Source organism: Enoplosus armatus, chromosome 18, assembly GCF_043641665.1.
Source record: "Enoplosus armatus isolate fEnoArm2 chromosome 18, fEnoArm2.hap1, whole genome shotgun sequence".
In the NCBI taxonomy this organism is placed as follows: domain Eukaryota; kingdom Metazoa; phylum Chordata; class Actinopteri; order Centrarchiformes; family Enoplosidae; genus Enoplosus; species Enoplosus armatus.
The window spans coordinates 9,144,811-9,161,709 of NC_092197.1; the positions used below are offsets into that span (position 1 = coordinate 9,144,811).

Here is a 16,899-nt window from a genome sequence, read left to right on the forward strand (position 1 = left end):
AGTGCAAGATTACACTTGAGATTTCTTTTGCAGGAGGCTGTTTCGATGCCAGTTTTTCCAGTAACCATATGAGTTGTGTACACTGTCACTCACCTCTTTACAAGACTGGATAGCGATGTATTCTGCAAATATTTTCTTGGCTTTTGAGGCCATCTTGGACTGCGACTTGATCTTCCTGTATTCCTCGCATGCTAGCCAGAATTCCAGATTCTCCTCACTGAACTCTGTGCGCAGGAAAGCTCTGAACGCTGCCAGGCCATCTGAGGGAGAGCAGAGAGGAGGAGGAGAATAAACAAGAGGAGAGTTGACTAGAGTGCCATGGCAACCTCACAGCTGAAACGCTCCTTGGAGTTTCAGCGCCGAAAATAGCTCTGTGACGGCCTTTTGAGTCATGTGGTTGGAATAAAGTGAGACATTAAAAACCACTCTCAATGCCGTATACATATATATAAGTCCCCCAAATAAGTGACATTACCCCACTGACCCAATCCTTCCTCATTATTCAGCATGACGTCTATGCATTACCCTATGAACAAAGAGATGACTGTTTTAGCATGAGGGGGGAAGGACTAATTCTGGCACTTTGGGCTTTTTAAGTTTCAGTCCAGTTAATGATTTGAGGAAGAAGGCATCCAGAAGAAAGAATAGCAGGAAGCCGAGTCCACCCACTGCTGCCGTCTGCACCTTTCCGTTCCCATGAATCACCCACGCTGATAAGCAGAGCCGGCGCAAGCAAGTCATCTCTTACCTCTTTCTGGTAAGCAGAAGTGAGGTAAGAGGTGGAAGAGAGGAAATAAGAAGAGGGAGAATAAAGAGGCCAACAAAGCCGAATGAGGAACAGATGTAGCGCTGGCTTTTAAAAAAAGGGATTGAGACGGAGCTGTGGAAGACGAATTGTGGAAAACAAAAATAGCAACACACTTGCAGGTTGCCTGTTTAGTCCCCCCCTCCACTCTCTATGTGAAGCATGGACTCTGTTCCGTTGGGATTAGGGAAACTTGCTGCAAGCTGCCTGTTCACTGTGGCAGCATGTGTGTGCAATCCATACATCAGAACATGCATATTTCCTGTGCTCACAACCTTCCCCCACCACCTCATGCAAGCTAGCCTCTATTTACTGTATATATTCACCCACTCTTTAGAACCACACTGCACTAAATCATATCGCAAAAAAATACCAGAACAAAAGACAGATGATTCCCATTTCTGTAAAAGACAAAAGAGGAAAGAAAAAGCATAAGGAAAAGGAATTAAACGTAACTTACATTTGTGTGCCAGCAGCTTGTCAAGTGAGTCCCCCCATTTCAGTGCTTCCTCTGGGGTGGGCCTGCAGATAAAAGCAGAGCGATTCTTTAACAAGCCCATCTCAGCAAGGTTTCTCATTGTGTGACCCATCCGCAGAACTTTGTCTATGCTGGGTAGATGAGTGGAAACGTGGAAGTGGGTAATTCCTCTCCGCTGCTTCCTTCCACTATAGTCTGAGTCTGCTGGTCTTTCCTTCTCATTCGGTTCTGTTCTATGAACGAGTCTTTCTGCTTCACTCGAGTGGGGGTAGGCTTTTATATTCCCACTGAATGCAACTTGGAAGGCGGGAGGGGAGGGGCTCCAGGCGGCCAATGGGGATGTGTTGTCGGGTTTAGAGTCCTCCTCCCCCCACCAGTGTCTGTCTGCCCCCTGCTGCTTCTCATCCTTTCTGTTCCCTGCCACAAAGCATGCCTCTTCACAGTGCTCATCTCACTCTAATCCACATCTGAGGCCTTATTTGACACAGTAAGAAAAAAGTTTTCTGTGCCTTTTGATAATAGATTTCAGTTTTAGCGGACATTCTGATCAACAAAATATGCATTGCTCTTTCAACTTTCTTTCTGTCTTTTCTTACATGTATGAACAAATATTGAATTCAAGTGTTAAATCAGCTGCTTGGCAGTTATTATATCATATTATATATATATATGATATTATTATACTGTTATAATATAAGGGAAATGTTAATACAATCATTTATAATTCCACAGAGGACATTTATTGCGGTTGTTTGGGACTAAATGGATATTAATCAAGAATATATAAAAAGTATAAAAAGAATGGTTGCTCATCTTACACACTTGTTAGCTTCCTGTGAAGTCACAGGCATGGAAACAATATCTGTCTTAAATATCAATATATATTTGATTTGGTAAACATATTTTCTAGATAATCAAAAAACATGCATCCGAGCAATTCACTGTCCCTCCTTCTGGCGTCCATTGTAACAGAAACATTCTCTCATACGTTTTAATAATGCCACGCGTTACAAGCACACTCCCTTCACTGCTACTGCCCACATGTCTTGTCTTGAAAGGCCAGGTCATCACCAGTTGTGGCGAGACCCGGAAAGCAGCCTCACACACACCCACATGCACATGCTGTCAGGAAGTGGCCACTTACTTGACTGACTTCATAGCTTTGTCTAACTTGCTGGCTGGGTTGCTTCCTGGGGATTCATTCCTCCTCCGCAGGAAAGCCAGCCGATTCTTCATGTCTTTGGCCCTGAGTGAAAGAAAGATGGACGAGAGAAAGAGGGAGAGAGTTGGCAAGAGAGGGAAGAGTGAAAGAAAGATTTATGAATACAGAAGGAGGCGGAGGAAGGGGGAAAGTAGGGACAGGACAAGCAGAAAAATGGAATAAGGATGAAAGGGATGATAAAGTAGACAGAGGTGGACAAAGAGAGACATGGGAAGAAAGTGTGTTGAGTCCAAGTCCAAAGTCCACAATTAAAACAATCCATTGGAATCACCAATTAAGTTCCTCAGCACTGTAAATCCAATCCACATGAAATCAAACCCACAAACGCCAGAAAAGATGAAAATAAATGTCGTGTTATGTACATTTTAGTCTTCAGCCAGGTATGTTGGTATGGTGGGACCAGATTTTTCCAAAAGACGTCAAGCTCCCTTTCCCTCGCTTCGTGTCAATCTAATATCTCTAACAGTCTTTTCCTGTAGATGTGTCCCTGGCAGGTTCCTCGGCAGGGACTGAGCGAATGTGGCAGAGAAGGAGGAGAGAGACTCAATCCTCACTCCTCTGTTTCATCACGCCATTCTCCATGCGTCTAGAGGGGTTGCTGAGAGGGAGCTGACCCAGGGCCGAGGCAACAGGGCACAGTGACCTCCTCACCCCACTGCCGCTTCCCTCCAGCAGCAGCATCCAAAATCCTCCTGACCGCCCACCTCAGATGTTTCACCTTCCTCCAACCATCTCTCTCTCACACACACACACAGACCCCCCACTGCACATGCGCCACCTTAAATCTCACACAAGGCGATTCACCAACCCTCAGTCCCCATGGGTCCCATCAGAATTCTGCGCATTCCCATAATCCCTTGGTACGTGTCCTGGCTTTTCCCGACCTGGAGCACGTGCTGCCTCGCTGGGATGTGACCTCACTCAACACCCATTTCCTGAGTCCCTGCTTTTGATTTCCACTGTGGATTGGCTGGCCCGCTAATAATGCAGCGCGGCAGTGAGCGCTCGCTGGCCCTAATCACTGCAAGCTGTCCCACTGCCAACCCACGGCCCCCAGGAGAGCATGTACACCCCAAATTAAGAAACAGGACCTCCGGTTATAGACACTTATCATTCAAACACGCACACGCAGGGGGGTGGGAGAATATGCAACTACAGATTAGCACAAATACTGTACATGAGTATACTCAGAAGGGGATGAAAGAACACCCACACAAACATTTCAAAGAACCCCCCCTGCACCTGTGCCAACTCATGCCCACTTCACTGGTGCTTTCATGCCAATCACAGGTGTTGGAAAACTCCCCTTCTCCACCAGCGTGTGCATGTGTGTGTGAAGGGAAGTGGGAGAGAGATAATTTATGCATGCGTAAATGTGCGGTGGCCACACAGAGCGGCTGCCTGAGCTGAACAGAGCACACAGTCAGCTGTCTGATGTGAGTTTTTCCAACTGCTGCGGGACAGGAAAGGTCGAAACATGCCCGTACTCATGATGCTACATGACTACAGGAGCTGTTGGAGGCAGCAGCTGAATACCTTCTTTAAAATCAGAATGAGTGTGACTTTATGGGTGCATTGATTTGGGTGTGTTTGGGTTTCGGGGGGGGTTCAGCTGGTGGAGATTACTTAGTCAACTCAGAGAACCACAAGAGGCCTTTTTTGAAAGCGTTTGCAAGGTTCAGGAGAGTAAAACTGCCAAATGAGTGGCTTAGAAAATGAATGTGTTGACAATAAATGGAAAAAGTAAATGCATGCATCGGTGTGCCATCTAGGAAAAGCCATGTGAAGGCTTTCTTTTCTTCTCTCAGGCAAGGTAAGGGGAAGGAACGGAAATGAAATTTGATGTGAGGAGAAAAATAGATGAAAGGCAACAGAGAGATCGAAAGACTCTTAGAGGTCCCTTAAAAACCAGAGAAATCTAATCTCAAGGAATACCACAACATCCACACAGCGTCACCAGTGGAGAGATGACTCATCCATTGATTGAAATAACGTAAGTGCCCTGTGTGGAGCAGGCTTAAACCAGATGCTGAACTGCTGAACACAATTCAGGCCTCTCTTTCATGGAAACAACAGGGTGCTCTAACACAGCACCCCTGTGAATAGCTCACAGCCTGCAGGACATTACTCCCCAAATAAAAACTCTCTTGCTGTTAAATAAGCTCATAACACCAGAGCAGGATTCATTAGATTGTTCTATTTTTAGGTTGTACTCAAGGCAATTAGGTCTTGAGCTGTGCATGTGTTCGCTAAAAGAGAAGCTCTGTCTTTCCAGTACATGTGAGGAAGAAAAGAAACGTCTTTTATAAGGGCTGGGAAATATTTTGTTGGCCTGACAAAAGACGCTTTATTATTTATGTCTGGTTTTATACAAGCCGACCCTGCATGGGAATGATGTGACAATGATGTCATAACAACAGTCACTTTATGGGAAATGTATGTTTCTATCCTGCCACCATGTGGGTGTCAATGGATATTGCAAACACAAACAGTCGACATTTTCAGCCCTCTAGCAGCACAGATTGCTTGCGAGGCATTCTTTTCCTCCCAATAGTTGCGTGGTGTCAACACTGGAAACAACTCCAGCTTACATCCATCCCCTGATTTATTTTTCCACTCATTTTCAGAAACTCAAATACAGCACTGACACCATTCTTGAAAACAAGTGATAGTTGGTAGCATGTCATACTACAGGAGGTGAGAGGTTTCTGGAGCTTAGCTGAGATAAAGAGTTTCTTCCTGCAGGGCAACTCAGCTGATACAGCCGTACATGAAACTGCCTGTGTGATTATTAGCGCAATAGGAGTCAACAGCGGCTCCAACTTGAAGAAAGGCCACATAATACTCCTCCCTCAGTAATGTCTGTGCCCTCCAGATGCCAGAGATTTGCAAAAATCAGCTACCTAACTATAATTAATCACTACCCTAAACAAAGGGAAAACACTATTAGCATGTTGAGTAAGACCTCATTGGGTGAAACCTTTACCTCACACCTAAAACAGGAGGAAAAGGGGACTCATACACGCAGCCACAGCTGTTATTTTTTACATAAAAAACAACAAAAAACCATGGGTACACATATTTCTGTATCAGTTTTGGTCAATATCAGAGATGGAATGCAGTCTTGTACTTAGTACTGTAGTAATACTGTACCTGTACTTTTTATTTACCCTGTGCTCTTTGCACCTCTGCTCTTTATGTGCTAATGGCATTTCCCAGTTTCTCACTTTGAGTACCTCTGTATTTAAAGTTGATACTTTACTGTATCGCTCCAGCTGAACCTGCTAATAGCTCTACAGCGCTAATACAATTAGCAATGCACTGTATCGCACTCCACTGGATTTATTACATACCCCATGACCCCTTCACTTAACTTAATCTGCAAAAAAGACTGACACATGCTCTGTGGAGGATTATCAAATTAGGATGATCTTTGATCTAACACGCAGCCACCCAGAAATGTCTGCTCCACTGCCCCTCAAGCACAGTCAACACAGCATGTCCATGTTTGCAGCGCAGGCATAATGTGTACACACACCTGAGTATCTGCTTGTGTATGTGCAAAAGACAGCGCTACATGTGCTTGAGTGAAAGAGCGAGAGGTCTTTCGCTTCGCAATTATCCGCAGGTTTCCGTACTCTTTATTCCCTCTTTGCTTGGCTCACATTAGACACACTAATAGCACCCCGCTGGCTATTCCTGGTGTTCTGAAAAGTAGGCCGCACTCCCAGGGAAAGGCTCTGGGAGCACATGGGGGAGAGCTGCAAACGGACATACTGCAGATCACAATGTACCATACAAGCACAAGCTAAATCCACCGCCCCACAATGATGGGCCTTTGTAAAGCCTGACCTGTGAGATCTGGGGTACAGCAAATGAGACCAGAGGAGGAATTGAAACAGCAGCTCAAAGTGAGCAATGTTCAAGCTTGTTTTCATTCCCTCTGCCACTCTGTATTTATAGAAAGCTGTGTGTCTGTGACGTGAATACAGGACAACACACACAAATAACGCTGTTTGACAGTTTGTGTGTCTGTCTGTGTGAGAATAGTGGGTCAAGGGTTGTATCAGTAACACTTTTTCCACTGACAAAATAGTCCAGGGATGTGATGCATTCCAAAATATAAAACACATAAATTAACACAATAAGAAAGAGACAGTCAAATCTATACAGTGCTTTATAATGAAGAGAAAGTCTCTCTGCAATATTCCTAGAAGAACAACGAAAAAGGGAATTGTCCTAAATTTTGTCCATAAATATAACACCATCCCATTCACAGTCTGCCTCAATAAAGTCCAAAAGAAGGAGCTCTATTTCGGAGCAAACTCACCTTCCTAGCCACAAAGACCACATGAGCAATCCTATTCCTGAAATCCAGGCTGCGTATAATAAGAAAAAGGGGCAGCCTCAAGTTAGAACTTAAAGCCACTTCCTCCAAAATAGTTTGAGCACTTCAGCCTCACAGGGGATTCTTCTCCCTCACTGCGACTGTCAAATGAGATCCACGTAGAGGTCAGATAGCTTGCTACCAGCTTGAGAGCACTGATTCCTGTGGGAGGCAAAACACCCCCCCGCCCCCCACACACGCCTTCCTCACCCTTCCTTCTTTTGCTTCTAATGCTTGATAACGAAAATCAAAGTGCAGATGAATCCCACCCTCACACACACACAAGTCCGCTGCCTCGCTCTTACCTTTCAAGGTACTTCTCTGAGAAATCAACCATAGTGTGAAACATGGGTGCCAGCCTGAACGCAGGTTCACTTGGTGTGTGTGGGAATTTGACTGCATGTAAGCGTGTGTCAGGAGTGCCGGTGCTCGGGGGTCCAGGGGTTTGTTTGACAATCACATTCCTCTAACCCCTGAGAGGCACTGGTGGAGCTTTATATAGTCTGGGGGGGTCTGGAGAAGGCGGACCCTGGGCTCGCCCAATCACCACGCAGTGTTTAGAGAGGACAGATTCCTTCCACTGGGGCCTGGACAGGTTTTTAGTTTTATGGGTTAGTAAGTTGAGATGACATTTGTCTTTTTAGCGACTTGACTACTGTAATGATCTGTGCATCTGTCCCAGATGACAAGCAGGGGTAGAGCTGAGTTAAATCTGCTACCAGCCTATGAAAAAGACACACATATCTCAATATATATGTCAATATCTCTTAATGATCTCTTCTGTAGTTTCTCCGCACTAGATGCTTGTTAGCATTAAACTTTATTTAACGGATTAGTTTCAGGGTGACAATAGGTTTAGTTTCTAGTTGCGTCTTTCATTTTTTAACTCAAATGAGACTCAAAAATCTTCTTCTTCTTTTAAATACAATGCCTGAGGAGCTTTAGTCGTGTTTTAAACATGATATAATGCCTGATTCATGGTTCTGTGTTAAGGGGTTACACCGTAGCTACTGAGCCTACGCAGGTAGCCGCTGAAGATACACCGTAGGACTACAGCATAGCTGACATAGCCTCCTTAAAAATGTAACTACACATGGGGGCTGCGGCAAACATCCCCTGGGGACTGTAAGAACTGCCGCATGGGCTGCTTGTCTTTTCTCCAACAACTTTCCAATGCTAGTAGAGATAGTTGATGGTGAAGACAACATTAGGGAAGCTGAAGAAAGACTCAGTAGTCTTGTCCTTTTCAGTAACAAAAAACTAGCAACGTATTATTATTATTACTATTACTATTCCACTGCAAACCTGCTCACAGCGGTTGTCACTGTCTATGAATGACTGAATGTAAACCTGGCAGTAGTCTCCTTTTGAGTAATGAAACGAGGTGAAATAACATTATAGGTTACCTGGATGTAACTTCAGATCTATAAGTACGTACGTAGCCCACCGTGGCTCTACATAATAAAGTTAATGAAAGAATGTAAAAACACTTACTGTGGGGGATATCATTTAGGAGAAACACCAAAACTACGACTGTCAGCAGTAAGGTTGCACTGTGGATAATGGAGTCGCCAGCACGAAGAATGTGTGGAATAAAACAGACAGTAACTTTGGTTCTGCTGCATATTTTGATGCTTTTTTAAGCTGTCAACCACAAGTCCAACAATGTTGTAGGAGTGCAATTTTAAAATCAATGGAGTACTCTTTTAAAGCACAGTATTGCCCGATCACATACAATAAATTCAGCCTGAGTCAAAGGCAACTGGACTTCTGTTTTGCTCTTGAAGAGAATCAACCCTCACTGAAGAGGCTTCACCAGTTTTATCGACTGGTAGAAAGTCAAAGCCACATAAACCTCTGAGGGATGTCCACACCTCGAGGTCCAGTTGTCTTTTCTTGGTCTTTCTTAGGAGATGAAAAATCCCAGTTTCAGGATGTCCAGTTAATTTTGATTTAGTACTTCTAGACGTCTATATACAACCTGAATGACTGAGGCTCTTCATAAACATAATAGATTAAAGTGGTTCACAATCTCAACACTGATTTTACAACAAGGTCCGGGCACATTATGTCTATCTACAGAACTAACATTCACCTTGACCAACTTTAACAGCACACAGAAATGGCCTTACATACACCAGGTGACATTAATTATTTGCCTGGGAACAGCTTCTAACTGCTTCTTCTCTCCATCTATTAATACTGACAAGAATATGTCTTCAGTACAGTATGTAAAGTACAACCATACATACCTCAAACACAGAAACACAAACACACAGATGGTAATTTGTGTTGTTTGTATTTAACACTTCACAGGCACTCTGTGTTTTGCTTCTCTGCCCTCTCCATCTGTCTGTATTTTCTGCCTTTATGAATCGAAGTTGGACATCAGGTCTAATCACTAAGGTATTAGTATGCCAATCTTGTCAGTATGTACATATTTGTTGTGACAGTAAAATACATACCCCAAGAAATGAAAAACTGTACCTGTGGGTATGCATCAGTTTTATAAACTTAGATTACTCTGTCAACAAGCTCACGTCTCTGCACATATTACTCCAGTGCACTAGTTGATTTGCTGTAGGTGTATGGCTTCATTGCTACTTGTTGGAAACCACCAGATGGGAAAAAAGGGAGTGTAGCTGTGCAGGGATCCATTGCGCAAAAAGGATAGGAGGAAGAAGTGCAGGAAGTGAGAAAATGTACAAAGTTAGGAAGAGTATAGGCGGAAAGAGGTAGAGCAGGAGAGGAGGAATGCTTAAGAAGTCAATGACCAGAATGGTGTCTTTGTTGTTGTAAATTATGCATGAGTGGCCAAGTGCTTTGTTAGGGTGCAGAGAGGAAGTTTCAAAGAGGAATGATGTAATGAGCTCTTGCATGTAGGTTCCATTTCACCTTAAAGTGAAAAATGCTATCTAGCTATCTATTGTCTTCTTCTATGGATATTTAGGTTGTGTATTGAGATCTGTTTCATTCAATCTTCCTGTCACTAATGATGATTATGGTGATTACAGCAAGAAGAAGAGTATGTATGTTTATAGCGATACTGCCATTCATTGCCAGACTGAGACCATCCCACAAAAGTGATAAGAAAACATTTGCACTTTTTCAAGTTGAAGTCCATCAACATCATCATCAACATAGGTAAGGGTGTGCTCAGCCATATGAAATATAGTCAAAAAGGTTAAAAACACTCAATGTACACAACAGGAGGGACATTCTAGTGCTCCTACTGGATACCCCACTCCAAAACTCACATGGCCAAAGGTCAGAGTGACTTCTTTAAGCTGTAAATTGCATGATTTGGCCATGTAAGACACTGATGTACATCTACTTTCTCCATGGGCTCTAGCTATATGTGATATATGTCTCCAACATCTGGGGGAACTAATTTAATTTCCCTCATGCTTGGTTATACAGAAAGCCGGAGATTTCCTTCCATAGCTGCAACATATTACATTTGTATTCCTCTGTGTTACACAGAGAGATATTGTATTGAGGGTATGTTTATTGGTGTGACTTAATATGCTTGAGTGGATTATTGCCTGTGATATTGGTCTGAAGTGTGGCATAATGAAAAATGGCTGAAAATTGGACAAATACTGGACAATGAAAAAGTCTGTAAGTGACAACAGGCTCATGTCATTGAGAATTTAATGGAAACGAGGGCCAGAAGACAAGTGTGTAAACGTGTAGGGCAGGGGTGCCCAATACGTCGATCGCGATCTACCGGTCGATCGCAAAGGTAGTGTGGGTAGATCGCATGGCATTAAGAAAATAGACGTCAGCCTATCATCCATCCTCACTATGAAGTTAGTCACTTGATTGACATACAGGGCAGCCAGTCTGACATCTGATCTTTTCTGACACATGGGTCACCACGCATGCGCGTACAAGCGCGCCAAGTGCGGCAAAACTACTGTCCGGACTATGCATCCCTGGCTGATTCCATTCAGTGCAAGTCATCAGACTAATGTAATGACAAAAAATGTACAGAGTTATATTGTGCAATATGGTTCATGCAGTTATGCAAGGTACACCAACATATATTGTACATATAAAGAATACTCAATATATTTATAAATAAATATATGTTTTGCATTTTTATAGTAGGTAGATCATTTTGACTTGGTCATTTTATAAGTAGCTCGCATGCTGAAAAAGTGTGTGCACCCCTGGTGTAGGGTTTCTGCCATGCACAGAAAGCTTTGCGAGGTATCCTCGTTATATTGACTAATGATGACAGAAAAGGGCTGCACTCAATGACGGGAAGTCATTTTGTCTACAGAAGACAAAACGTTTTTTTCCATGCAGCCTTCATCAGTATCACAACTATGCTGCACAGATGCCTCTTAGGTAACAAAAACCCATTTAAGGCTATTAGCATCAGATATTTACATAGCAAACTATCAACACCTACCACTGGAACAAGGAAAAAGATAGAGACTGGTCTGCTATAAAAATACCACTTACTAATTTATAAAACCTCTCTCAAAGACAGGCATTATTACAAAAGAAGAAGTGTTCATAACAACTGACCAGGAAATACAATAGTGTCAATATATCTAAACAAGGGAAGGACTTATACAGTGTACACAAACTCATCTATTTTCTAAGATCTTGCTTAAGTGTCTCATCCCACATCAAAATGGAAGTAAAAATGAATCTATCGATGTTGTTTAGTTCGGACATGTTTTTACTGTATTAAAAAATGCAGGTTTTCAATTAATTGCAGTTTTGTTTGTATTAGACACAAAGAGAATCCTCCACGGGGTCAGGTTGATGTGTAATATTAGATGAACTAACATCCTAATGCATGTTTGTTTATATACTGGTTGCTCTTTGCTAGCCACGACCTATGTCAACAAATTCTGTCAAGATGAGTTGCTATGTGTGGCCATGACTGAAATTGCCAGGTACACATTTCACAGTGAGTCATTACTACCTCACCTATTATTCTGAAAATCAAGTCTTTAGTTAAATAGAATCAAATGGGTTTTCCATCTGGAGAAGTAATGAATCAACTCAATACATCCTGTTACAATGACTTTACCACAATGAAATTGCAATGTCCAAAACTGATCACAAATCTATCACTGATTCAGAAATATGCTTTTATTAGCAAACAATCACACATTCTAGATTTAAAATTACAATAAAAGAAAAGAAAGAACAAACCTCTCGAAGTGTCTGTTATTGTAAAGCAAATAACGCGAGTTTGAAGCTGTCAAACCGCTGACAAAAAGGCAACATACTCTGGACTCTGGAAAAAGGCTGTGGAATCTTAATCACTTAATCTGCTGGTTAACTAAACAACATAAAAACACAGTTTGTGCAGAAGAATGGGCAGCTATCAGGCCCAAGGACAGCCACTGTCAGTGGGTTTTATTGTCCCCGTGGCGTGAAATGTGCTTTCATCTTGATGAACAGGAGCGTGAATAAAGCTCATTCAACAGCTGATGAATCACTGAGGCGTTGACACACACATCTGACACACACAAACACTCGTCACTCTCACACCAACAAACACACCTTACTTCTCACACCGCTGGGATTGGGAGACACACATATGGTACCACACTCGTCAGCAGCACACACACATCATTTACCACTTAATTAAGTAGAAGATTAGTGGTGAGTTATTAAGTTTCAGTTTCACTGTCACTTTAAGCCTAAAACATGTCAGGCTGTCAAAATGGCCAAAGTATGTTTGTGTAACATTAAAGTTTGCATCCCCCTAAATTAATGTTAATTAAATTACACAAAATGAAGATGAAAGGGCAAGGTTTTAAATTTAGCCATCCTAGTGTGGATATATTCGAACATCCCCAGTCCACTAATCCAATCACACCCGTACTAACACATTGTCAGAATAAGTCCCCAAGTCTCAGTTAACCCCCCATGTGCTCAAGCAGGTCATTTTCATTCACCATTAGTTTGGACACAAGTAAGGACATTCTTTTAAAACAACGGATGTTAAAGCAGGGTGTGAAAATGTCACCCTTTACTGGATACGCATGTTGATTAAATTAGCATGAAAATAAGAGGCTGATGACTGAACAGTGAAAACAGAAGAGGTCAATGCTATTGTAGTTGTCAGGACTATGAAAGATGTATCTATCGTACTGTCTCTCACTCTCATCCCCATTCCTCCTCTTTCTCACACATAAATAATGAATGATATTCTCATTTTAAATCTAAAAGTCAACAATGGTATGATATTGTCACGTGTTAAAAATCCACATTCAGGGAACAAAAGCACGCCATTCCTTGTTTACCACTTTCAAAGTGAGCAGGCGGTGAAACTGAAAATAACCACAAAAAGGAAACACACGACAAACTGATTCATTTGAGTACTTACAGGTTCTTGGATTTCTTCTTCTTTGTCCCTTCGGGGCCGACCTCGCAGCTACAGGGGGATCCGGAGCTCAGCTGAGGGGAGATGAAGGAGAGCACACACTGCATCATCCACCCTCCACATAGAAAGAAGGCCCAGTAGCCTCATGCAGATACTGTAGCTAGCTTTAACTAGCTCCAACAGGCAATGACAACCTAAGTTGGCTAGTAAGCTAGTAAGTCCTTGTGTGTCCAGTTAGGCGAGGCTGAGACTAGTTCAGTCCGTAACACACACAGCCAGCCACCAAAAAGATTAATCCATAGCAGCAGTCCACAGTGTAAATCCCACAAAGCAACTCTCTCAGAGGTGTGTGTGTGTGTATCTTGCTGGATAAAACGGAGTGTGTCTGACTGTGTGTATGCAGCAGATGGTGTTTGTAAACAGTATGTGTCTGGGTATAACAAAGCAAGGAAATTCTGTGAGAGCGAGAGAGTGTGAAAGACTACGGCTGTTGTTTCTGTTGGCCTCCAACTGTGCCCTAGGTTTGAAGTGTTGAGCCAAGACCCCTGGTTTCACATTACACTTTCTGCCAACCCACCATTTTGATTGGTTAAGAGAAGAAGGGAAGTTGCTTCAGGGTGGGGAAGGGGTCAATCTTCACTAATCTGATGGCCTGAAGCTACCCCATTGTATGTGTGTGTGTGAGGCTCTAAATAATGAGCCATTGTATTACAGGAACACACAGTTGAATCTGAGCTAGATACTGGCCACAACTGGTAACACATGGTGTGTGTTTTCTATCTTTGTGGGACCCATTTGATTTGGCTGGCCTTCACTTCTTCAAGGTGCTGTTTGGAGGTTAAAGTACCCCCCCCCCCATCCCTGATTTTGAAGTTGGCTGAAAAGTTTGTAGTGACCTCATTGAGGGAAAACAGCAGCTTGAATTAAGTCAGTGTTATAATGGATTCCAAAGGTGAAGTTTTCACAGTGGAAAAAACTATCAAAAAATAAAAATATCCCAACTTCTGCCAGTAGTAACATAACAATCAATATTTACTTTCTTCACATAGAGACTTCACCATATGAATCCATGGTAACTGACTGACTTCAAACTGACCACAGACCTCCTGTGAGGAAGCTATAAAGTCACCTTTCAAGCCCCCAGCGGGTGAGTGTTGCCGAGCGTTAGAAGAAAGATTGATACCAGCTGTTTCCCACTGTTTCCAGTCTTTATGCTAAGCTACGCTAATTGTATCCTGGATGTAGCTTCATATTTAATAGACAGATATGAGAGTGGTATCAATCTTCTCATCCAACACTCTGCAATAAAGTGAATAAGCGTATTTCCCCAAATATCAAACTACTCCTTTGAGGTTAAAAGACTACAGGTTAATGCTAGCCATGTGCTGTAGTTGCAATGTTAAAAGCTATGGTTAGAGGCTAGAAATGTATCACATCAATGAGGGTCCTCACTATTATAATAATACAAACATATGGGTGTGTATTTGTGTGTCCTATTGTGCATGCATGCAGTGAAAATGTGTGTGTGCATATTGTGTTTGTGGGACTGTTATTGTACTTAAACAATAACGCTAAGCCCCATGAGCAAACATTTCCTGCATCATGAGCCACCCAACATATACCAGCTGCCCAAAGTAATATCCTGCTGAGCTTTTGCATTGTTGTTGAATCTGGTCAATACATCAGCCATATTGAACTATTTGAGTGACTGACAACTGCAAAGAACACAGAATATATTGCTCTATGAGACATAAATTATAAAACATTCATTCTTTCTGCCTTGGCTGTGAATTGTTTCATCATTCATTTCTTGTTATTCAGAATTTGTATAAAATAAAATGTCTTATTGACCCTGCTTCACCTTCTCCTTCCCTACCTTACCCTAACCCTACCAACTAAAATCCTCTTAGAAGTTTTAGTCAAAGCTTGTTCTGTATCCTTAATATCAATCCGTATTTTGGTTGTGTCCCTGAATATTTTGGGGCCGCTTGTGTTAGTCAAGTCAAGACAATTTTATTTGTATAGCCCAATATCATAGATCCAAAACTTTGCTTAGGGGGCTTCTGTACAGCATATGACACCCTCTGTCCTTAGACCCTCGATTCAGATGAAAATGGCCCAAAAAACAAACCCAAAGAAGGGAAGAAACCTCAGGAGGAGCAATAGAGGAGGGATCCCTCTCCCGGGACGAACAAACATGCATTAGATGTTGTGTGTACAGGATAGACCAACATAATAAAATTACAGTATGGACAATCATGATGACACATTATAAATAAATTGTAACATATATGAAGAATGGATACGGGAGGACGACGAGCAACTTGTTCAACACTTACTAAATATCTTGGCAGTGATCATCCTGACCTCAGCAAATAGAAGCCGATTTTGAATTTACCTTTCATTCTTAGACGGTCTTAGAGGTTTTAGACGAGGCTGTCTCATTATAACTCTTAAAAATGATACTAGAAATATATTTTTCTGTCTGCAGCACAGCACTGAGGCTCCTCATGTCAGGCTCGTGAATTAGACCTTGTTCAATGCTGATGTGGGTGAGTACAATGTGTTGGTGCACCTTGACCTCAATGCAGCTTTTGATACTGCTGATTGTAGCATCCTTATTGAAAGATTTACTGCTTCCTCCTATTTGAGTGATAATAAGTTAACTATCCAGCTATTCCATGATGATGAAAATGAGTGTCTGTGAATGCTTTCGTTATCTCACAATCCTGGATGACAGTAGGAAATCTTGTGTCATAACTCCTCCATCCAGCTGAGATGATAGGAAGTGTGCACTGATGCCCTCAACGCTTTCTGACTGAAGTCATAGTTGCAGTGAGAGGTGAATGAGTGTGTGTTATGTATGAGCTGTCTAAAAATAAGTACAAGCTAAGAGCAGGGACAAAACATTTTTAGGGCTGCTGTTTGATGGGCACAAAGACCTGTCGAACTGTACAGTGTGTGTGTAGGGGGCGTCTATTAGCATGACTTAGAAAAGACTTGGTATATGTTTGCAAGCTAATGTTGTATTTCTTGGGTAATTCTGACAAAATGCTTGATATTTTTATCCAACAATAGTGGTAATGTGACTGGTGCTTGAGGGTATTAACGCTCTGTAGAATAGACTCATACTGCATCAGTTCTTCAGATGTTATCCAACGTTTAAAACCATCATCAGTTATGTCTACAGTGCTATAATCAAAACCCAGATGATATATTATCACACCACAATAAGATATTTGATATATATCCTCCAGATCAAAAGGTAACTAAATCATCCTTCCAAAAGCAGCAACAAACACAGATCGTATGAGGTTGCAGGGATTAAGTCATTGAGGGTCACGAGAGACAAGAAAATCAGTAATCTCAGAGGGAACAGCACAACAGGGGAGTCCTAGTCCCTATGGAGCCGCCAGCTAGGTTTTCCCCTGAAACCACAGAAAACAACTGGAAAATTACGCAAACTTTGCCCTCTCCAGAGACATCTGTCCTGATGTAGCCCCCCAGGACAGTGTTATTCAGAGGTATCAGGAGAGAAAATTATGCTGTGTAGCCATTGGAGATCAGAGGGGGATTGTCCGCTTGTTGGGTCAGCCTTTGTTCGACTAGCCGCCTGCATGGAAGGACTGGATGCTCATTCGCACCAGAC

The 16,899-nt window shown here is 42.3% G+C and overlaps 1 protein-coding gene across 3 annotated transcripts in view; it reads right to left on the bottom strand.

The window, feature by feature from the left end:
• rgs3a (regulator of G protein signaling 3a) overlaps nucleotides 1–16,899 on the bottom strand; it is a 138,644-nt gene that overhangs the window by 2,217 nt on the left and 119,528 nt on the right. For 2 of the 3 annotated variants that reach the window (XM_070924095.1, XM_070924096.1), the window contains 4 exons: nucleotides 13,254–13,324; nucleotides 2,428–2,529; nucleotides 1,266–1,327; nucleotides 94–260 (listed from right to left, as the gene is read on the bottom strand). In XM_070924095.1, the coding sequence (XP_070780196.1) occupies nucleotides 94–260; nucleotides 1,266–1,327; nucleotides 2,428–2,529; nucleotides 13,254–13,324 (402 nt within the window). Of the gene's footprint in view, nucleotides 1–93; nucleotides 261–1,265; nucleotides 1,328–2,427; nucleotides 2,530–7,197; nucleotides 7,335–13,253; nucleotides 13,325–16,899 lie in introns of those variants that run through there. The other variant, XM_070924097.1, reaches the window with a different exon arrangement.